This window comes from Scardinius erythrophthalmus (genome assembly GCF_964197995.2).
Source record: "Scardinius erythrophthalmus genome assembly, chromosome: 15".
Taxonomy (NCBI): Eukaryota; Metazoa; Chordata; class Actinopteri; order Cypriniformes; family Leuciscidae; genus Scardinius; species Scardinius erythrophthalmus.
In genome coordinates, this window is record NC_138235.1 from 12,501,405 (window position 1) to 12,525,325 (window position 23,921).

The 23,921-nt window shown below is 36.1% G+C and overlaps 1 protein-coding gene across 1 annotated transcript in view; it reads left to right on the forward strand.

Moving 5' to 3' along the window:
* Positions 1–5,521: 5,521 nt before the first annotated feature.
* Positions 5,522–23,921, forward strand: part of cdh26.1 (cadherin 26, tandem duplicate 1) — a gene marked incomplete at its 3' end in the record, with an annotated part of 30,462 nt that continues 12,062 nt past the window's right edge. Inside the window, exons 1-14 of the mRNA XM_081387413.1 lie at positions 5,522–5,569; positions 8,401–8,454; positions 9,012–9,107; positions 10,619–10,774; positions 10,919–11,066; positions 11,473–11,648; positions 11,730–11,858; positions 13,314–13,499; positions 13,970–14,241; positions 14,987–15,129; positions 18,023–18,250; positions 20,255–20,476; positions 21,055–21,182; positions 22,022–22,084. Of these exons, the coding sequence (XP_081243539.1) occupies positions 5,534–5,569; positions 8,401–8,454; positions 9,012–9,107; positions 10,619–10,774; positions 10,919–11,066; positions 11,473–11,648; positions 11,730–11,858; positions 13,314–13,499; positions 13,970–14,241; positions 14,987–15,129; positions 18,023–18,250; positions 20,255–20,476; positions 21,055–21,182; positions 22,022–22,084 (2,037 nt within the window). The 5' untranslated portion in view covers positions 5,522–5,533. The remainder of the gene's footprint in view (positions 5,570–8,400; positions 8,455–9,011; positions 9,108–10,618; positions 10,775–10,918; positions 11,067–11,472; positions 11,649–11,729; positions 11,859–13,313; positions 13,500–13,969; positions 14,242–14,986; positions 15,130–18,022; positions 18,251–20,254; positions 20,477–21,054; positions 21,183–22,021; positions 22,085–23,921) is intronic.

Below are 23,921 nucleotides of genomic sequence, written 5' to 3' on the forward strand. Positions count from 1 at the left end.
TAATAATTTTTGACTTTGGCACAGTATTCCCACTTATACTGTTTGCCCTACAGACTATGATATCTTACTTGTTTAGGGCTTGCTTGTTTTTATTTCCTAAGCGATCAGACATACAATTTTCACTTGTTTTTATAGGCTTTCTTGTCAGTACACAACCACTCAGAATATCATAGCGAATACGCTACACACTAAAACCACTCAAAAGACCTTAGCAATGACATAGCAACACCCTGGTACCACCAAGCGTGCCGCACAAGCCCTGAAAAGTGAAGCCAAAACGTCTCGATCGCCCCCCGGTGACTGGTCCTAGTATAGGTCATAAGCCCCGCCTCCCCGTGTTATTCAACGTGACGTGAGACCAACTAAACAATTAAATTACACTTCAAATATCTTTTTTCCAAAGGTGGTTCCTTTCATTCGCTGTCGTTTTTATCACGCTGATGTAAGTTCAAGTGTCTGTTTCAAAAATAAGTTGTTTTTTAGTTAGTTACGTGATGCTATAAAAACGGTGGTGTAACGTCATGATTGACAGCTGTGATTGACAGGTTCTCTGAGCGAAGTAGTCACTGAAGCACCAACGGACATTTTTTTCGGGATCTTCAGAGGACTGAGGAGATTGTATTTACTTTATCTTAACAAGCCTCTTGTCGTACTGCAATCAATTTTTTAAAAAGTGCACTCAAGGAGAGTGCATTCTGCGAGAGTGAGGGCGGGGCCTTGATTTCGCTGCTTTACTCCCTGCTCACTACTGCGCAGGTCTGGTCCCGAGATCGCTACTGCGCGGGTCTGGTTCCGAGATCGCTACTGCGCGGGTCTGGTTCCGAGATCGCTACTGCGCGGGTCTGGTTCCGAAAGCCTCAAGCCTCAAGATGTCAGTGCCATATCGGGACACTGGCGGCTTCAGTTCTCATCAATGGAAGAGAGCGAAGGGGCGTCGTCCATATTTTTTTTACAGTCTATGGGTACCACCCACACCTTTTTTTTCACATGTTGTGGATGTGAATTTTTTATGACTGCATAACTCAACTCAATATCTTTTCCTAGCAACACCTTGGGACACTTAGCACATTTACCATTCACTGTACATTACATTTGCAACATCTAGTCTCATCCAGTGTGATCTTTAAAATCCCTCACTACAGCTTACATCCCTCATATCACTGTTGGGCAGATTCCTATTTTACCACAATATTCCAGAATACAATACTTCATGACATATTTTGATTGACAATTTAATTAGTGCTATAATTGCAATAATAAATGTTAATTATTTGTTAGGGATACCAGACTGATGAGATGGGCTATCCCTGCAGAGTCTCCTCCCAAAGTTTCTACCTATTGTTATGATTCCTGTCTTATGTTCCCCTTGTCTTGTGTGGAATTTTTTTGTCGTTTCTTGTCCTGTACCATGTTTTGAAGTCCCTTGTAGTTTTTCTTGTTTATTAGGCTCCCCAGGTGTTTCTGATTAGCCACGCCCCCTTGTTATCTTGTTTAGCTTGTTAGTCTCTGTATTTAAACCCTGTGTCTTGTTTCAGTGTTTGTGGGTTCTTGGCTTTGTAATGTTGTTTGTGCTGTTCCCTGTTCCAAGTCTGTCTGGTTTTGAGTTTATCTAAATGTAGCTGTTTCCTAGTCCATGTTCCTGTCCTGAGTTCTGTGTTTCATTGTTTGCCCTGGATTACCTGCTTGTTTTATTAAAGTAGTGCTTGCATGTGGATTCTCTCTCCGCTTCGTCCTTGCCTCATTGTTACACCTATCTACTTTAGCATCTCAAGTAATCAGTTTTCACTGTTGTCTTTGGCCAGTTTAATGGGGATTCGTAAGGCTGCTTTGGAATGATTTGGATTATGAAACATGATGCACACTACAAATACATTTGAATAGAGTTTAAGCATTTTAGCTGCACAAAAGTTGATGAGTTATTAGGTTATATGGAAAAAAGCAATGCCTGAGGATGTAGCTCTGTTACACACTGTTAATCACATCATCTAAAGCCGAGTGTCCAATCCTGCTAGGGAAGGGTGAATGTCTTGCAGAATTTAGCACTAACTTGCCCTAAACACACTAAGTTTCAAGTAATCCCAAAGACCATGATTAACTGGTTCAGGTGTATTTAATTGGGGTTGGTGCTAAAATGTTTAAACTGCAACAAATTCAGTTTCGAGTTCAGCACATTGCATTACTTTTTTTCAGAAGAATCTGATCATCTGGTTTTCACCGATGATGAGTCACAATATATGTACCAACCTTAAAAACATTTTTTTAATAGTTTTTAACTGTCATAATCACTCTTTTGTCAGGGCTAAGGTATGCACATATATAATTACCAGCCCGTTCTCATCCCAAGGCGTCATATACTGACGCTTTTGACATTTCGTCTACATCGAACGCACATGGCACCCTTTAGCGTCAATATGAGACGCAGATAGATATAGGCCAGAAGGCGCCTCCTAGCCGTCTAACCTTAACGCTACCCCAGACCTAAACCTACCCATAACCGAACAAAGCTCTGTGCCTGTCATATTGACGCTACAGGGTGCCATGTGCGTTCGATGTAGACGAAATGTCAAAAGCGTCAGTATATGACGCCCTAGGATGAGAATGCGTTGTAATTACTTGTGTAGAAGTGCAGAAAAGGTGTATGTGGAAGTAGAATGGTAAAAAAAAAACCAATTAGAGTGCATTAGGGTCATATGACCTGAGTTAACTGCCAAACATCTATCCAGTAAACAATATGACTATAAAAAACAAACTCAATTAAACCCATGTGATCAGAAATACAGGTGTATTTTTTTTGTTTGTTTATTTGGTTGCCTTTTTTAAAACTTTTTTTCAGCATAGAAATTAATCTTAAATCAGTTGTTCTCAACCTTTGTTCTCAACCTTGAAGGCCCCCTGTTGTCCACAGCAATATTTGAAGGCCCCATGGCATGACCTTTCCACTTGTTTGTGATTTACTGGATAAGGCTTAAGGATAAGGATAACATTTTACTCACAATTTCTAATTGATAAAATACTTTAGAGTTTGGCATAACTACAAAATATTTTATTCATAAAGTGTATAAAAATGCCCATGGGGTTATAACAATTTTACTATGACTTTTCTAGGTATAGAAATCATACTTTTAAATTTCCTCAAAGCGCAAATAAATTATTTTTATGCAAGTTTTAGGTTATTGCCTAAAAAAATACTAGGTGGAAACACAAGTATGTGCATAAATTCAAAAAATGTGCATAAAAAACTTTAGGAGTTGAGGAGCATAATTGTTTTATTCAATTAGGCATGCACAAAAACTATGATGGAAATTTACCCAATAATTACCTTGATCCACATCAACAGAGGATGTGATTGTACAACTGGACTAACCAGCAGGCCAAAGTCTATCATCAAAATGGCTTGGGTAAAATTACCTCCCAGAATGTCTCAGGTTACATATGTAAACCCGAGACGCTGCGTCATGACTTTCTTGCTATTGGAACGCTTCCGCGTGAGCCAGTGTCCGAAGCATGTCTACACACACCAATATGATTGGCTGAACGTATGGATATGGTGATGTAGCGCATCACAAATTTCATAAATAGATGCCAGAACATGGATCTGGGCAGCGGGGGCCACCTGGTACAAATATGACATACAAAAATGCATAGGCTATTGGCCCATATGTATGCATGTTTAATCATTAAAAGATCAGGATCTAGATTCAAACACACACGCAACCTTATTCCTAAATAGCAATGATTCCGCTATGTCTATTAAACCTTTGAAATTACTACACCGGAATATTTAAACCTACATCCGTGCAGCTGCTGACCCAGAGAGAGCAGTGGTCATGTAAGCTGTATGTTTGAAACAGCTTCACAAACTACAAAGTAGCCTATTTCTGTCTTGCAAACATCAAATAATAACAAATGTATTGGTATAAAAGTTTATAGTTCTGATATAAACACTGATGATCAAAACGAGTAAATTACCTTAGAAACTAATGTAACACTTAAAATAAAGATTGTATATCTATTACATTGTTATGCCAGTAGGTGGCGACCAGTGTTATTATGTACAACAATCAGACAAAGACAACACACGAAAAGGCCAGGGGGGGATGGATTTCTATTATTTTGAAGGTACCCCCGGGCGCCGCCATTGGCTAGCGGACCCCCACCTGCTGTTAGCATCCCATTGACTCCCATTCATTTTGGCGTCACTTTGACAGCGAATAACTTTACATCTGAGGCGTTTAAAGACTCCATTTGTCCATTATTTATTTCTAAAGAAACACAAAAATTTATAAAATGCTTCATTACTTTGTAGCTTACGTTATGGCCCCGTAGAAGCAATTTTTAGAAGCAGATCAACGTGCTACTGCATTTCTCTCTGATACGGTAGGAAATAAAAATTAAATTAAATCTTAACTGGGAGAAGATGATTGACAGGCCAGTTTACTGTGACAGGACGCGACAGAGAGCAACCGTTAAAGACGCAATTGTATGACGTGATAGTATGTCCCAAAGCTTGTGTACTCTTTTGCTACACACTCAAAAGTATCTACTTTTTCTTCACAAAAAGAGTACATACTTTTTAGGGTGTAGTATAAGTAGGCGAATTGAGACGCAGCATGTGTAAACCATACTTGCATACATTCTTATTGCAAATCGCCACAGGCTATCGGGCAGCTGTGCAATAATCTTATCTTTTAATCTTTAAGCAGTTGTTTATTACATAATTGAGAATGTTTAAAAAAGTGAATGGAATGTTTTAGGAACGTTTTTCATAATCTTAGAAAAACATTCAAAGAACATTTATATAACGGGATAATTGAACGTTCTAATAACGTTTGAATACCGTTCCTATAACCAAGTAAGAATTTTAATACAATTTTTGTATAAAGGGAGAATTGAACGTTCTAATAAGGTTTTGAATAACGTTCTTATAACCAAGCAATAACATAAATACAACGTTTTATAACGAGATAATTGAACGTTCTAATAACGTTTTTATAACCAAGAAATAATGTTAATACAACGTCTAAAAAACTGGATGCTTTGAATGTTCCTAGAACATTCAGAAATCATGTTTTTATAATTTAATGGGAACATTATGGAAACGTTCTTATAAACTAAAATTGTTAGCTGGGATATATTAAGTTGAATGAGTTGATCTGCACACACATTTAAACAGTGGCTTACCTCCAAAAGCACTGCTTATTTTCTCGTGGCAGATGGCAAGCCGAGCCTGCTTGTCCTCTTTTAGCTGAAGGTAAAAATGAGGTGGAACCTAACTGGCTGTTTTCTACAGAATAGCCACTCCCAGGCTTCTGCCCCAAGGGCTTTTGTGTTGGTAGTTGACTCATAGTGTTCAAAGACACTGTTTACACACACACATAAACACACGAACATCCCCATAGACGTTCCAAATTGCACAAACGCACACAAAAGGTGTGAGATGGCTATCTCGTTTTACACCTAATCCAAGATAAGGTAATTGCAACAGGTGCTGATCTGACATTTCGAGAGCGCCAGCTAACAGGAGTTTAGCAACATGACCAAGGGCACCTTTTTCCTGTTTCTACTTGCGGTGAGTGAACCTGAGTCAACTTTAATTATCACAATCAACTGTAATGAATTATTAACATCATACTTAATCATTTTGTTTGATAATGGTGACTACTGGACTTAATCTAATCTTTTTTAAAAGTCATTATTTCTTCTGTTATTGATAAAATTTTGAGCACTGTCTAATTGGAGCTTTTACAAATCTCACATAAAACAGATAAATAATATGATGTTAGATTTGGAATGATGTTAAAAATATGACCGCACGCATATCATGCAAAGTCGAGGTATAAGAGAAACTGGTAACACTTTAATTTGATGGTCGCTTTTGAACATTCTGATGATTATCTGATGACTATAAGTAATTTAGCAAATTGCAACTACATGTAAACTAACTATCATTAGAGTATTAGTAGACTGTCTGCTTAATATCTACTAACTCTCTATTGTGATGGTCCTCCAACAGACACTCTACTAAGTAACTTTGCATTGAAATTCACATTGTGATCTGTGTGAAATATAATATTGGTGATCCAAAAGGTAGTATATGTCGTGCTTTAGTACAGCATGCAGCAGTTACAGTGTGCAAGTGTCATAAACATTAAAGAGAAACTAAATTACAGTCATGTACAGTATGAAACACAGATTAATCCGTAGTTTATAAAACGCATTTGTTGGTCTTATCAAGTGGCATTTCTATGGTGACAGAAGACGTTCTCAGGTGATTTGACTACCTGTGATGTTGCTTCCTTGTGTTTTCCATACTGTAGATAGTTAGTGCAGTGTGAGTCTTTTTTTGAGTGGTTAGTTTTTATGAATTAGCAACCATACGTTTTTCTAAAGACTTCTATCTTGTAATTCCTCTTTTGCAGATGGTATAAACACAATTGCATTTAATCTGAGGGAAGCAGACTGGTGTTGTTGTCTTGCGGGCACAAACACCATTCTCATTGTGTCACCTGTTTAACTTTTCGAAGGCTTTACCAGTATTTTCATGGATTAATAGGGTATGCATTGATGGCAAAGAGGGGTCTTAAACCAAAGACCAGTCTAGCGATAGAAACAGAGTCTAACTACTTTCCTCTCTACCTGAGTAACACTTTCTTTTCTTTTCTCTTCTATTTACGTACAAATGACGCATACTGTGTTAGACTAAACAGGGAAGGGTCTCAGCACTTGCATATTGTTGTCCTATTGTTAGTTGAATTCTCTTCTCATTTGTGAGTCTCGTCTAATAAAAGCGTCTGATAAATTATTAAATGTACATGTAAATGGAGCAAGAACCCTTGATACAAAATGTGTCAAATAGAGCAACAAATTTAACATATACACTTTGATATATCAATATAGATTTACCATACTATGATTACGAATTAGTTATATTATGATAAGACAGTAGAGCAGAACTATGCACATTATTGTTGTTGCACATGCATCACTGTCTGTACTGAATATTACTTTTCATTGTTAAAATTTACATTTATGCATCATAACAAACAACATGTTATGGTAAAAATCACATTTCATTAGTTGTTTGCAGTTTTTGTAAATAATTTTAATGGATTTGCAGTGTCATACATTTTAATTTTACTAATCAGATGGATAAAAACATTTACCCAAACTTTAGCTACAAGTTTATTAAACATGCACATTTAAATTTTACTGTCAGTTGGACAAATAAACATTTACTTGAACTTATAAGCTGAGTATCTGAGACTAGTGCGGGTTCTCCAGTAAAGTGCAGATAATGTATAACCAAAGGCTCCACCATAACAAGAATAGCAATGTACATGAAACATTTAAGATTTTTTAAAGTCATTACTTTTACAATTCATTTGAGTGAAATTTCAAAAATATATTGATACAAACCTAGTAATCTATGAGTCTGCAGTTACATTGCGCGTATTTTGACATGCCATATTTTTGTCCCATGCTATGGTTATTATCACTACGTCAATTGCAATTTCGAGAGTGAAATTACGATTTTATATGTGGATGTCACTTCCAAAACTTTGCAGCGTGTAATTGGCCATCGGTCCTCTTAGCAGCATGAAAACAATACTTTTATTTAATGGATTAAAGCTCGAAAGCGAAAGAGCGCTAACAGCCTAATGCGTACCCAAGTCTGTTTTTGAGTTGGCTACCTTGACTTTGCATATGCAGATATGTCTGAGGTCATAATTTTAGCTTCAGTTCTAATCTCACTGCATATTATTTACCTGATTTGTTATGGTTTTGATATGTGAGATTTCTAAAAGCTCCAATCAATCAAATCCAGTTCAAAAAGTCAAAGTGAATCGAAAACAGAACAAGCTGCAAGTGACCTCTGTGCTCTTGGTGTTTACAATTTAAGTGGACTTAAAAGGGAACATCACAATCTGGCAAACTAATGAACTGAGACCTCACCCTATCAAACATTTAGGGGGGTCTGAGACCATTTGGGGTGTTCACATATTGACGTTATATGACACTTACCTGAATCAAAGTCACCCAAAACAAGTACATACTGTATTGCCATAATGTTTCACTTACATTATGTACAACGAAACTGGTAATGTTTTTTTTGATGACAACAGCCACATTTGTACCATGTCTGAATGTTAAGCACTGGGTGTGAGCATTTTTTTATAATGCCACCTATGTGAGTAAGGCATTTGGCATGAGGTTATGTATTGTTGTTTCTCATTGGCCTTGATTCTCAGTCTTAAAACAAGCTAGACAAACGTGACACTTAACAGTATTATGTAAAAATATTTACACAGCAATCATTCCTCAGACGTTGAGAGGGACGTTCTATCACTATTGATTGTATGTTTTTCAATTAGTATTATCCTGTTTTTGTCTATTCATCAGCTTGTTGAAGTGACCGCTACCAGCAAAAATGATGCCGGCAATCGTGAAAAGCGGGTAGGTAATCTAAAAAAACTAATTCGAAAGACATGTCTCAGCTCACTGTCTTGACACAACATGTCCCTTAAAACAGCAAATTCCCACCTATCATCAGACCATAAAACAAGACTTAATTTAGAATAGAATACATATGTATTACATCATGTAACATAAATACAGAAACGTATACAGAAACGTAGAGCTAGAAATATCACATATTTTCAACCATCAAAAGAATGGAATTTTATTTTAAATGTATTTTTAATTTCCTTATTTTATTATTATTATTATTATTATTATTATGTAGCATGTTTTATCCCATTTTATATTTTATTACATTTTAGTTAAGTCTACTTGCCTTTTAAGTTATCTGTCCTTAAATATTTAAGTTAATTCAATAGGAAGACCACATTAGGCGAACTTGGTAAAACAAGTTTTGTTAGGCACTATTACTGAATTAAAATGGGGGAATGAGTTTCCTCAATTAATTTGAGTAGACTCAAATTTTAAGCTTTACAGTGCAAAATCAGAAAGGAAACTGATCATCACTCAATATATCTCTTTCTATCTCAAAGGAAGCTGTTCTTATTCGGTCAAAGAGAAGATGGGTTCTGTCCACCGTTGATCTTGAGGAGAACCGGCCTGGACCTTATCCCACTGAGCTAACACAGGTAACTTTACACAGTCACTTATTCTAATGTGGTGAGTTCAGCCTGTTCACAAAAACGTAAAGACCTCATGAAATCTCTTGATGATAGCAGTTTTCTTTTCTGTGTTACCATGCATGTTGGGGGGTTTGGGTATGGACATTTCATAGCTGGACTTACTTATCTATAGGGTAATGGTGGTTTCACTACAGTGCTTCAGACTGCAGGATTGCTGAATGACTAAAGAAACGTTAACAGCAAGATGGTATAAAACAGTTTTTGGTTATGGTTACACTTGAATAAAATCGTATAAAACACAGTTAAATGCACCCAGCATATATATTACCTGAGAGATAGAATGAGGAGAGAAAGAAAGTGTAGAGTAACGAGAGATGGAAGGCAGAGCTCAGGTAGAGAGGAAAAGAAAAGCCCCCAAGAAGAAGAGCCAAACAAAAATAAAGAGTGCCCAAGAAGGAGACCCATGCAGAGGAAAAGAAGAGCCCCCAGTTACAGTTACACTCTTCTTTTATTCCTTCCTTGACCATGTGACTGAAACCCAAATGTGAGACATTCAAACTAACCAATCAGAAGATTGCAGCTGTAATCTAAAGGTATGCCAACTAGCAGATCCCCGAGGCCTTGATCACTATCAACACCTCATGAATTCCAAATGCTTCTTGGAAAGAAAATGTCTTTCTTCATTTTCAAGCCTACAATAGATAGCCCATAGGCTTTAGTTACAGCACATGAATATGCTACTTGCTGATGCTATTAGGAGGAGTAACATTTGGCAGGGATGTCCAATCCTGTTCCTGGAGGGCCAATTTCCTTCACAGTTTAGCACAAACACACTCAGCTGGAAGTTTCTAGTGATCCTAGTGCTAATACTATACATGACCTTAAACCTAACAGACATGAACTAAAAGCATAAAACTCCATTTTGATTTGATAGGATCTTTAAAGGTGCTGTATGTATTTGACTGTACTAAAGCATAAAAATACCACAATATGTTTGCAGAGATTTAGGAAGCATGCTCAGAAAACATACTTGTTTCTCTGACAAACAATGATACAGCCAGTTATTCTGAAATGTGCCGTGTCGGAATATCTGTTTTTGTTTTAGTCTGCGTGACTCCGCCCACTGCCAATTTACCCATTAGTATTTCAACTAATAATTCAACTAATAATTCAACTAATTTCAATGTTGGCAGTTGCCGGAAAACACAGCGTATTGTAGCCAAGGAAGACAGCAAATAAACGTGTCAATCTCCTCAATCTGGCAACCCATGTGAGCGTCAATTCTAAGGAGGGAAAAACTCGAATTAATATTTTGAATGTGGACCGCAGTACCCATTTCAACTGCTAGCTGTCAATATTACAGACTGGTCCTTTAAGTAATATCGTGTTATTTGGTTTGTTTAAATAGGCTTGATTATAAAAATGGATTTATTTTGAATAATGTATGTTTTGGCTAAAAAGTGAACAAATGGTACATGAATCTAATTTGTGTTTTTTTTTTTTTTTATTGATGCTAGATGTTCAATGACAAAAAGGCGGACAGCACTGTCAAGTTCCGCCTCCAAGGAGACGGGGTGACAAGAGAACCACTTGGTTTGTTTTCCATTGACGAAGACACTGGGGTTGTATTCGTACACAGGGCCATTGACCGGGAATTGAATCCCATCTTCCATGTAAGATCTCACCTGTGGCAAAGCAAGATTTCAAGGCACTATATATGACACTAATGCTAACAAAATAATACAACGGAATTCAAAGAATGGACTGATTTAATTTATGTTGATGTAGTTCAGAGTGGCATTTTGATTCTTTTGTAGGTGGACTTTGATGTGCTGGACAGGAAGACTGGCCAAGAGGTGGACAAAACACTGTCATTCAACGTGGACATAAAGGACTTGAATGACAACAGACCTGAGTTCTCGCCGGAAACTATCCGTGTATCAGTTCCCGAGAACACTCCTGAAGGTTCAGATAACACGTATTACTGCATATATGCATGTATTTTTTCTGTTAAAATGCTTTCTATAAAGAAACTATTATAAGTTAGCCATTTGTAAAGTGACTTCTGAAAAGTGTAAACATTGACAGAACATTGCTCTATTTGTTTGACCAGACCAGCTCAATGTAATAACACTGATTAAACCAACGGCCTGATTTTGGGGGAGGAATTAACTATTTTGCTGACCAATAGCAGATGGGGGAGGGAGGGTAGCTGGAAAACTGTTTGAAAACATGAATTCCATTTGGCAGCACAGAAATTACACACTTCGGCTGTAAAGAAATTGGATGTTGACTCTAGTGATGTTGTTACCATTAAATGCCAAGCATAGATACAGTATGTTCTCTTTTTTAATCATCCTTGTTTGAACAGGCATTCTGCAAGCAACATTACAAGCTCATGACAATGATCAGGTGGATACTCCTAATTCCCAGTTCACCATGAGGGTGGTGTCACAAGAACCTACATTGCCAACAATTTCCCTGAAGGACATACCTGGGACCACTAAAATCAAACAGCTCACCTTCACAGGATGCTTTGACTATGATGTCAGTAACTGATGGAAAGGCAAATACATATTTTGAGCATTTTTCTGTATTTTTTTTATACTTCTGTCTCTTGCATTTTAGAAAGTAAAAACATATAAAGTGCTCGTTGAAGCGAAGGATCAAGGGACACCTGCAATGTCTTCAACTGCAACTATTATTCTGGAAATCAAAGATAACAACACCCATCTACCAGAATTCAGTTCTACCAAGGTGAGTCAGGCTGAACAGTCTTTGTAGATTGATGTGCCAAAAAAAGTGTAAACACTGTGACCAGGGTTGCCAGTGCCCGTACCACGATGGTAGTTGAACAAACTCTGTAACAAAGGGTTACGGGATTAGTTTTGAGTTGACCAAACCAAACCAAACCAAACCAATCCATTCATGCTTTGTTGTTAACATGATTACACTGGTCATCAACTTTCTTTGTTTACTCAGGCCCTTGATTCATGGAGCACATGCACATGAAAGTGTGACATCAGTAGCAAACAGCCAATCACATGCTGTGAAACTCAGATTCACTTTTCGCAAGACAGTTCATTTCACAATTCAATTCATCGATTCAATTCTTTCTTCTGCAGAAGATTAAGAGATTGAAGAATATGAAGTATATACATGCATTTACACAGCAAGAAGTGTGTTGTTTTGTTATATCAGTGCAAGTGAAAGTTGTGAAGTTAGTTTATATAGTTGATAATAAATATAGGTATGCAGAGACTCGAACAGCACACAGTCATTTTTAAAGCTTTATCTATTGGTTCCAAATCTTATTTTATATATTATCAGTAGCTATATATTTATATTAATTAAAACTAAATGCTTAATGATAATTGTTAAACTAAAACTGATAATGTGTAATGGATTAGGGATATGATAATTATATAAATAATTTATAAATCATATAAATAATTAAATAATCATCACTAAAAGAAAAAAATATTTTACTCTGTAGTGACCTTTAATTTGGATCGAGAGAAACTGGGGGAGTAATTTATTGCGTCATGAACGTGTCACTGTCACGTTGTGGGTTTTGTTTCTCGTTCCTTGTTCTTGTCTGTCATGTGATCCCCTGTTCTAGTCATGTGATCCTGCCATGTATTCCCTTGTCTGTTGTGTCATGTTGTCATTGGGTCATTGTTTAATTGTTCACAGGTGTCCCTTGTCTTGTCAATCACCTTTGTCTTCTCAGGGAGTGGTTGTTCTTCAACCCAGACTGCCCGACATTTTCTAATTTAAGTCTTACATGCCTAAAACCCAGAGTTGGCACAAACTAAACTGAAACAGGCTAGCTACCTAAACCGGCTTCATGGTATAGGCCCCAGGTCAGCCAATGGCATGAGTTTAGGGCAGAACAGTCTGTTTCAGGCTGACCAATGACAGAGGGGCAGTGTGTTAAGGAAACCTGTTTGTAAACAGTCAACTGGTTGCTTGTTAAGGCAAGACAGCATAGCAACTCAAAATCAGAATTCCTCAGCAACCGCATCACACCCATGGGGGTTTTATCTGGGAAAATCAAGCAAATATTTTTTTTTTTTTACAGTTCCAATTGACGCTGCTTGTGGTGCAGAAATGACACACTTTACCCTTAATAAATAGATGGCTTTATTGAGTAATTTGGTTTCAAAGCTTGCATGGTATGATATACATGAATGTATCTGTGTGAAACAGTACAACGTTGAAGTGATGGAAATGGAATTAAACAAGGAGCTCCTAAGAATTGGCGTCATAGACAAGGACACTCCGAACACGCCTGCATCAAGAGCGGTGTTCTCCATCCTGAAGGGCAACGAAGATGGAAATTATAAGATCGAGACAGACCCCAAAACCAATGAAGGTGTACTGTCTGTTATCAAGGTAAATGCCACTGTTCCCTTTAATATTTCATTCACTTATAAGAAAAGTTTATCGGTTTATTCAAAGAAAAGTCGGTTCATCACCTCTATTTGCTAAACCGGTAATGATCAATGATGTGAACAGAATTCAATTCTGCTGTAAAGCAGCTCTAGAAAGACAATAGTGTCATTGTTCAGTTGAAATAAGTTCAGTGTTTATTTAGTTCGGTTCAATAACTGAGTTCACTTCAGCTATAGAGCAGCTGATTGTTCAGTTCTTATCCAATAGTGTTAGTGCTGTCAAATCAATAATATTGCTGAATATGAAGTCATATAAGAATATAGAAGTCATCATTGGGAACTGGTTTACACAACTACTTATTACAGTCATTTTTTGCCATGCATGTTCGTTTTTTACATTGTGTTGTTGAGCTAAAAAAAAACAGGACAGCCGATGGTTATGTGGCCTCTCAATATAATTGTATTTCACAGGGGAAGAATTTTGAGAAAATTGAGATCACAGAGCTGGAAATAGCTGTCGAGAACGAGGAGAAATTATTTCAGTGTGTCAGTGGAAAGGCCCTAACAGGTTCCACACCAAAGCCTAATTCTGTCAAAGTGGCAGTGAAAGTCATTGACGTGAATGATCCCCCTGAATTTAAGAAGACTACTGAATTCATTTACCGAAATGAAAATGGAGCTCCAGGAGATGTGTTGTTTGCACCTGAAGTCAAAGATGAAGACTCAAACGTAAACAAAATCAGGTGTGGTTGAGCTGCGCAACATCAAATTACACATCATTAAAAAAAATATTTTTGTGGATTTAATTTTTATTTTTTTGTATCCTGCTTTCATTTCACTTTCATGATACTATAATATAATTGTGTAAATGTTTGTGGTTCGTAAGATTTTTAGTGTTTTTATGATTTTAAATGTTAAGTCTCTTTTGCTCACCAAGGCTGCATTTATCTGATCAAAACCACAGTAAAAACTGTACAGAAATATTACAATTTAAAATAGCTGTTTTCTATTGTAATGTATTGTAATTAGTAATTTATTCCTGTGATCAAAGCTGAATTCTCAGCATCATTACTTCAGTCGTCAGTGTCACATGATCCTTCAGAAATCATTCTAATATGATGATTTGCTGTTCAAGAAACATTTCTTCTTATAATCAATGTCGAAAACAGTTGTGCTGCTTCATATTTTTGTGGAAACTGTGATACATATTTTAATTCTAAAAAATAATTATTTTGTGACATTGCGAAAGTGTTTACTGTCACTTTTGATACATTTTATGCATCCTTGATGAATAAAAGTATTAATTTCTTTAAAGAAATCTTATTGACACCAAAATGATTAATGATACTGTATATGACAATATATAAAATTGTATAATACACTGTATAAACATAGAGGCTTATCTAGAGATGGGAAACTAGATTTTTGGATGATCGCATAGCAGAAAGTTAAGCAGAAGTATTATAATATCTGTATATATGTATGTAGGTATGAGTTAGAACAAGACCTAGCCAATTGGTTGAGTATTGACCCGAAGACAGGAAACCTCACCACAGTTCAGAAGATGGACCGGGAGTCTCCATTTGTCAAAAATGGCACCTACACTGTTTTAGTCAAGGCTATAGATGACGGTAAGCACCAAAATATCTGTTCTCAGTATGTTCAAACAATTCGAACACTGTTCAAAATGTAGACTATGACAACATTGAGAATATATCCATAAGATACAGAAGTTTTTATATCCAAAGTGATGCCAACTAATTGGGTAAAGAGGAGGAAATGTGCAAGTAAGAGATAAAAAACAAAGACACAAGAATAGAATACTAACTTCTTTACTAACTTACAGAATACAGAATACTGCACACTGCACAGTAGGGGACAAAAAACATGGTGATGGTAAAAAAAAAAAAATGGGATTCTCTTGTAAAACTTTGCAGTCCCCTGAGAAATGTTGTATTTGCTCATAAATTTTGATATGGAAATATGACAATGGAGAGAAAACATGACATAAACATGAGCGCTTGACAGTGACCAAAAACAGACTTGATAAAACTCACCAACTGCAGGTTACAAAGCTAGAAAAGAGACTAAAAAAAAGAAAGAAAAATAAGCACTACAGAATCACATTATTCTGATGGTCCCTTTTGAACATTCTGTTGACTATAAGTAACTTCGCAACTACATGTCAACTAACTTTTATTAAAGTTTCAGGGCACAATTAAAAAAAAAAAAAAAATATATATATATATATATATATATATATATATTATATTATATTATAAGCAATATATATCATTACAACCAATGTTATTATACTTTTGCATTTTTAAATTAGTTTTTATTTTAATATCATGTTCAAATTTCCTATAAATGTCAGTTTAGTTTTAGTTAGTTTCATTAATGGTTTTGATAGTTTTAGTTTTAGTTTTTATTTTGTGAACACATTCCTATTTAGTTTTTATATATTTAGTTTCAGTTTTAGTAATTATAGTTTATATTTTAGTAATTAGTAACAGAACACTTCCAGTTAAAGACATTTAATTTTACAGGGAGTGAAATGGGAAAAAGTTGAACTTATTTTAACTTGAGTACCGTGTGTTTAGAACGCCGTGTCATGCGCAAGATGCTGCAAAAGACGCGAGAAGTGAGCGCAACAATCATACATGTCCATCTAGCGCGTTTACACTGAAAAATAAAGCAGCGCAGTGGAATGGAAAAACTTGATTTTCCGGTACAGGATGAGAGCTTATTAATTACGAAAATGATTATTTATTTTTGCTAATCATTATTCTATTTCAGTTAGGTTTTTAGTAACTGTTGTGAGTTTCGTTTAGTTTTTCATTTATGTTGAAATATCTTTTTTATTTCAGTTTACAACAATGTTTTTTTTTAATTGTTTTTGCTTTATTTACTTTTTTCAGTTGGTCTGCTGCTAGCTTTGTTGTTTACTTCTGTTGTGCTTGGCCCAGATAATTGCTGCTTGCAGCTATATTTATTATTATCATTGTGTTCTTATTTGAAAGAAGACCCTTGGAAGTTTACTAAAGGCATAGAAAACATGAGTCCAAAGATGCTAGAAATTCAAAGTCATATGTAAAATGAATTTAGGAATTTGAATTTTTTGTCTTAAGAATAATCTGAAGAGTTTGGTTCCAAAACACGATGAATGCCATTTTTTTTTTTTTTTTAGTTTCCGCAAAAATCTGTATTGTATCTGGTCGGTATTGAAAAGTCAATTTTTAATTTTACGTAAAATGCGATATCCACTGTGTTATTCTGTCATGCTTTCTCCCTTTCTTTCCAAACCGCGACAAATGCCAGTCTCCCTTCTATGCAGAATGCGATACATCTGCTCAACCAATAACAGCGCACCATTCCACGCATTGTAAATAGTAACGGCGGTGCTTTGAATCCAACCGGCATCCTAGTTTTTCTCATCTACTTTGTGATCAACAAACAAACAAAAAAAATTATAATTTTGACGGCATTGATGAACCTGTGGTGGTTTCTGCGGTAGAGAAGAAACGTAATCCATCGGAATCTAATCATTTACGTGAGGAGATTAAGAAGATGATCGCTGATCGTCTCAAAACAAGTTCAGGAGGAATTTCCTAGTGATGGCTGATTGAATGTATTTTTAGTCCAGTGCCAGTATATAAGATATATGGACCAAGTTTCAGAGGCTGTCATATGTGGATCAACTTACATTGTTGTGTATTTTCAACAGTTTCAATATGAAAAATAACTTATATATTGATTCAGTGGATTAATTGCATTTTGAAAAAAAAAAAAAAAAAAGATAGTTTTTTATAATAAATCTTTGAAAATCTATATCTGGTGTTATTATAACCTAAAGATGCTATGTGAAAGTTCAAAACAGAAAATAGTGGTTTTCATCTGGCCACTTTCTTGGTAAAGAAAACACATTTTTACTCAAATTAATCAAAATGGATTTATCGCGTTTTGGAACCAAACTCTTCATCTTAAGAAAAAAGATAAGAATTCTTAAGAAGATTTTTTGGGGAATACAAAGTATTCTTATCTTTCTTCTTAAGTTAGAAAATAAGAAATTGGCAGTTAGGAAGAACTATATTCTAAAGAATGTTTTGTGAATCCGGCCACAAAGCTCACAGAAATTCATAACATAATCCTCTATGGGGCGATTCCCCTGGCATAAACACAGGAGAGCAACTGCTGAGTTCATCGCTGGTCTAGCTTTCAACGTTATTACGTTGAAGGCGAGTAGAGTTGAGAACCCATGTGCAGTTTTATTGATAACCATAACCAAAATAAACAAACATGAGCACTTGACTTAACTTAAACAGACTTCAACATGACCATAGGTTACAATAGCAATGCTAATCAAGAGACTAAGAAAACATGAGTACATAAACCAGTGGTTCTCAAACTTTTTTGGTTGTGCTCCCCTTTAAACCTGAAAATATTTTATAAAGTCGAATTTTGTCGTTCTTAAAAATCCTAATGTAATCTCTGTACACAACTTTTTGTTTATGCTGTTCACAGGACAGCCTCCAGCTACAGGGACATGTACTGTTGTGATCTCCCTGGGTGACATGAATGATAATGCCCCCTATCTCACCTCCAAAAACGTGGTCATGTGCGGGAACAAGGTCAACCGTGTCAATGTGATTCCAGCAGACCGTGATGCTCCTCCATTTTCAGGTCCTTTTACCTTCTCTCTGGGAGGAGAAGAACAGCTTAGGAAACTCTGGAAGCTGGAGCCCACCACAGGTCAGTCACATGCATTTACTTTATTTTAGGGACGTCCCAATGAAGTATTTGGAAACATCCGATCCGAGTCATTGAATATTAAGTATCTGTCAATACCGAGTCCTTGGGCCCTATCTTGCACCCAGTGCAATTGACTTTGTACACCGACGCATGTATCATTCCTATTTTGCACCCGCGCAAAGCGGACTTTTCCCTCCAGAGACGTACGTCGGTAAGTTAGGAAATACACTTGCGCTCCCGGAGGCGGTTCAGCGCAAAAAGGAGGCGTGTTCCGGCGCAAACGTTCCTTCATGCTATTTTGCAGGTTTAGAAAAAAACAGGAAACTAACCAGGAAAAAAAGAGTTTAAAGTCAGTGGCGCGTTGTGCATGTTATTCATATGCTATTTTAAGGGCGCATGCTTGGCCATAATCAATGTAGCGTGTGCACAACGCAAGTGAGCTGCTTCTTTTCCTTTTAATGGCGGTTGGCAACCCCCCTTGACGGTGCACACCGCCACCTACTGCACGTCACCTGCGTGACAGCAGACATAAAATAAAAAGGATAGGGCTTAGGAGCTAAACCAGCCCTGATATCGAGTTTGGCACGAGTATCGACATGAGTTTGGCTTGGGACATCACTAATTCATTTACAGTTATACGGTTAATGGTTGAGGATGTTTCACTATTTATCTGGTCCCATCTGTTGTCAGATAGTTGCACTGTAAAAATCATTCTCTTAATCAGTATTTATGTCGTGTGAAAATATAAAAAAATGTAAAATGAATGTGAGAATTGCATAGCTGGGACTTCCTTATATAAAATACAATTTAGTGAGGTTTATGCTGTAAGATCTCATAGTTTGACACCAGTGTTATTTTAACATAATTGATATGCGGTTATAGTTTGTATCAATATTGTGAATAAGCTTTTATTTATTTATTTTTTCCACTTTTTATTTTTATTTGCTTCGTAAGCACCACTATTACTATATCTGACATCTTCTTCTACTCCCTTCCATTCAAATTTCGGCACCTAACTTGTCACAGACCCATTTTGAGGACAACACTGCAATGACTTTTATAAGTGCACTGGTGTACAATTTTTGTCCAGCTGGCGGAAAATCCCATAGACTTAACATTGGACAGAACTTTGTGACATCATATCTCCGCATCAGAATGTTGTAGAGACTTGTTTTCAAATTCCATTTCAACTTCATAGCTACGCCCTAGCAACCAGGTACAGCACCCTAGAATACACCCCATAGACTTCCATTTAAAAGAATGAGATGGATATCTCTGGATCAGAACATTATAGAGAAATGGGGGTGGGCTCTTTTGTCTCAGACTGCCATGTAGTCTTTAAATGTCACCCTGCCAAGCAATAATTTTAAGGACCCTAACCACTATATAGCAACATAAACAAGTCAAATCTCAGCATCAGAACATTGGAGTTGGCTCTCTAGCAAACACGCAGAGTACCTTAGTGCTGAGTTTTGGCACGGCAAGCACCACTCACATTCTCTTCAGAAAATGTACCTTGAAAATTGTAAGTACCTTGTAAAATGTAAATTCCAAACCAAAATTACATAGTTAAACGTTTTTTCCTTGGAAAAAAAAAATCTCATGCCTTGAATGTAACTCTACTACACCCTTGCCTCGTTTGTTATACACGATTCTATGAATATGCAAATGAGCCCCGCCTCCACTCACTCACAGCAGCTCAGAGATCCACTCGTTGACGATCACACGTTGATCTGATTGGTTACAAGGTAGTTTGTGGCGTCAGAAACACCAGCGATTTCAAACTGTGTTTTTGAGACTGTCTTTGGGTCACTGCAGTTTTAAGGAGAAAATGCTATAAATTTACACATGGTTTGTCTTAAAGCATATTAAAAACACCACATAGATATAAACAATATTAAAAACTTGATTTTCACCACAAGGGTGAACTTTAATGTTTTTTTTTCACTGTAATAACCCTGTTTCACACTATCATTAAAGTTCTGTTGGGTTTATTTCATATAGGAGAAAGCACGTCTCTGATAAGTTTGACGTCTCTACCATATGGAAACTACTCAGTTCCTTTGAAGATGCAGGATCAACAAGCGCTGGAGTCAGAAGAGGTTCTGCAGGTGGTTGTGTGTGAATGTACGGGAGGAACCGTGTGTCGTGGGCGTCTTCCTCACTCTTCAAGGCTGGGTCCAGCAGCCATCGGTCTCCTGGTTGCCGGATTTCTCCTTTTTGCCAGTGAGTTTTCAGACTAAAAAACATCAAATGTGCATCTTCAACAGACAAACAAATCAAATTCAGCCAACTACAACAGTTATAGGTGCCGTTTACACAACACCATTCTCAACTAAATAATTTTTATGCATTTTGGCCGTTCATTTTTACGACAACAGCGTTTTGGGGGCATGAAAACGCAAGCTTTTAAAAACGGGTCTCAAAGTGCAAGTTTTTGAAAATTACACCATTATCATCTCCAGGGAAACAAGCAAAAACGTGAATTTGTGAAAATGGTAACGTCATGCGCATTGCGTGTTCAGTCTATAGGTGCGTAGTGTTTTTATTTTCAAAGTCACATCGCCAACTACTGGCCTGGCATGAATAATACAGCGTTTTTAATCATTTTCACAGACAACATTTTCAAAACAATCCCCAATGGAAAACGTCACCATTTTTAGTACATTGTTCTCTTGTAAACATACACCCATAGTGTAGTTCATATAATATCACTAACTCTTACATCTGAAATATTTTCAATTTATGCAGATTAATGTAATATATCATATAATGACACACCTTGTTTGTTTGTTTTTTTGCAGTTCTACTCCTTTGTTTCTTCTGTGACTGCCAAAACAAGAACTTTCAACACATACCTCTGAACCTGCATGACGAGGGCAACCAAACCCTTGTCAAATACAACGAGGAGGGAGGAGGCTCAATCTATAGGGTGTGTGAAACTGGTCTTGTTCAGAGTTCAAAGTTATGAATTTCGTAGAAGGAAGTAAAAACTATCAGCTGTGTTTCTGACTTATATTTCTTAATAAGAAGTATTATTTGGTATTTGGTATCCCTACAAAGTGCATTAATATATGTATATAAATATGACAACATCATTTTTCTTCACTGTTTACATACACTCCTATTCATCAATCTTAATTAAAGATTGAAACATTTTTGAAAAATATAACTTGTGATATTTTTGAATTAGACTGATTTGTGAATGTGTTTCGGATTCGAAGTAGTATGGCTATCACCAGACCAAGGTGATTAAGTGTACTGTGATTGTCAAAACATTTTAGTAACTAAACTGAATTTTATTAGGTTTAGTAGCAACATGTTACAATGTTTACATGGTACAATTTCTGGTAAGCTACGTTTTGTTATTATTGCTTGACACAGATTTCACGATTTCAATTAAATTAAATTCCTGTGATTTGATTTAATATTGACTCATTTGGATAAATATTAGGTACACAAGATAGGCGTTAATTTTTCTCAAGAAAAAAAAATCTCACTTAATGATGTAAACATAGCTACAGTATCCTCTTTGCTTCGCAATTTTTCTGTGCGTGAGAAAATGGATGTGTGCCGTGAGAGCGTGTGAAAAGTGTCAGTCGCGTGAGTCTCACGGTGAATACGTGAGAGTTGGCAGCTCTGGTGAAAGCAGAGTACATTCCAAAGTATCGGCAGTTCTGTTTGCATGAACTTGTGTATCTGAGAATACGAGGAGCAACATCTGTGGTTTAACTGTGATGAATCATTTTGCATGTCATTTTTTTTCCTTAGCCCGAGCCCATGCTTACTTCCAAGTTTGGTACGACGGAAAGCATGAAAATTGGATCTGCACCAGTAAGCTACATACATGTTTATTTATTTATTTTTATTTTTTCTTGTTGCTTTTACCATATCATCATTAATAAATGACAGAGAAATTGCATTTAAAATACAATAATAATATTTAGGCAAAAAAAAAAAAAAAATACAGTTTAGTATTATCATATGACATCCCCTTCAGCCAATCCCATACTTGACATTTTTGGCAACAAGCAAGTGAAGGAGAAATTTGCACGTTATGTCACATGCTGTCAATGCGCTATAATGAGTTCATTTTAGACTAGACTTTAAAAATGTCATTGCACATCCAAATGTGTTTGGTCATTTTTATTAATGCACATTTTGTAAAATCAATGACTCAAAGACCAAAAAATATGTGCGTTATGCATAAATGACAAAGTCCTTTTAGGGGATACATATTTTCTGTGTCGCTGCACTATTGTTCATTACTGGCGGCAGTTATAATAGCCTTTTTGCCTGTGCTGTAGGTTGATGTTAGTAAGTTTTATAGAAGTCAGATTGGAAAACTGTACTTTTTCCAGAAAGTATTGATTATAGTGATGGCAGTGCATCAGAAAATATGGCCGTAGTAAGAAAGGAAGGACCAATGATTAAAGATCAAGGAGGATAGAAGCAGACATGTTTCATGTGGAAAGTGTGGGCTACACTGAAAAAGAAGAGTCATGTGGATTTTCACTTGTGCTACAATCACTGATTTGGAATTCCAAAAAAGAAAAAAATTAAAGATTTTTTTAATGGTTTTTTTTTGTGTGTGTGCGTTTTTTTTTTTTTTTTTTACATTGGAGTCCCAAATTAAATTTAGTTGTACAAGATGAAATGAAACGTTCATTATGTTTTTTATGTTTTTTATTCTTCTTTAAAAACAAAAACAAACAAACACTATGACCTTTTCAGATAGTTAAAAAGTGCATTTGAATGTGTGTGAAGTTTCAGACAATTTTTTGCCAAAAATAGGACAAAGTCAGTTATAAATGACAAAAAAAGGTCAAAAGTCAGATTTTGAAAACTAATTTTGGAAAATGATTTTAGTCTTAAATATATGAAAAATATAATTTCAGTTATTTTTTCTAGCTTTGATTTCAGAATGATTCATTTAGAGGGGTAATATTGGGGACAGCCATTGGATTAGACATGTTGTATCCCATTTTGGCACAGTGAACAGAATCCCAAGATGAGTTCCACTGAAAAGTAAAGAGCTTCATGTCGCTACATGCACTCTGTATAAGACTGACACTTGAAAGCAGCTTGTTAACTCAACTGCATGTTAGTAATACACACTTACTATAACTGGGCTGTCAAACTTCTTTGACATGTTAGGACCTGTTGTGCCAAAATCATAATAGTCAAATGATTTGACGTGCAGTTACATGACGCCAATCACCTTTTTATGACTGGCAGCAATAGTAGGTTTTTCTCACAGTTTTGTGGGGACTTTTACTCCATGTCTTTTAAATTGTAAATGTCTTCTAAATTCTAATGCAAAACTGATCAAACGTTAAGTGACAGAAACCTTTTGTAACATTATAAAGGTCTTTGCTATTTCAAATCAGTGCTGTTCTTTTGAACTTTGAATCAAAGAATCCTGAAAAGAAATAATATCACGATTTCCACAAAAAAAATGTAAATCAGCACAACTGTTTTCAATATTGATAACAAATGTTTCTGCAGCATCAAATCATCATATTAGAATGATTTCTGAAGGATCATGTGACACTGAAGACTGGAGTAATGATGCTGAAAATTCAGCTTTACAGGAATAAATTATATATTACTATATATCACAATAAAAATGTATATATATGCATAAGCATGAGTTCTGTAACTGCTCGTA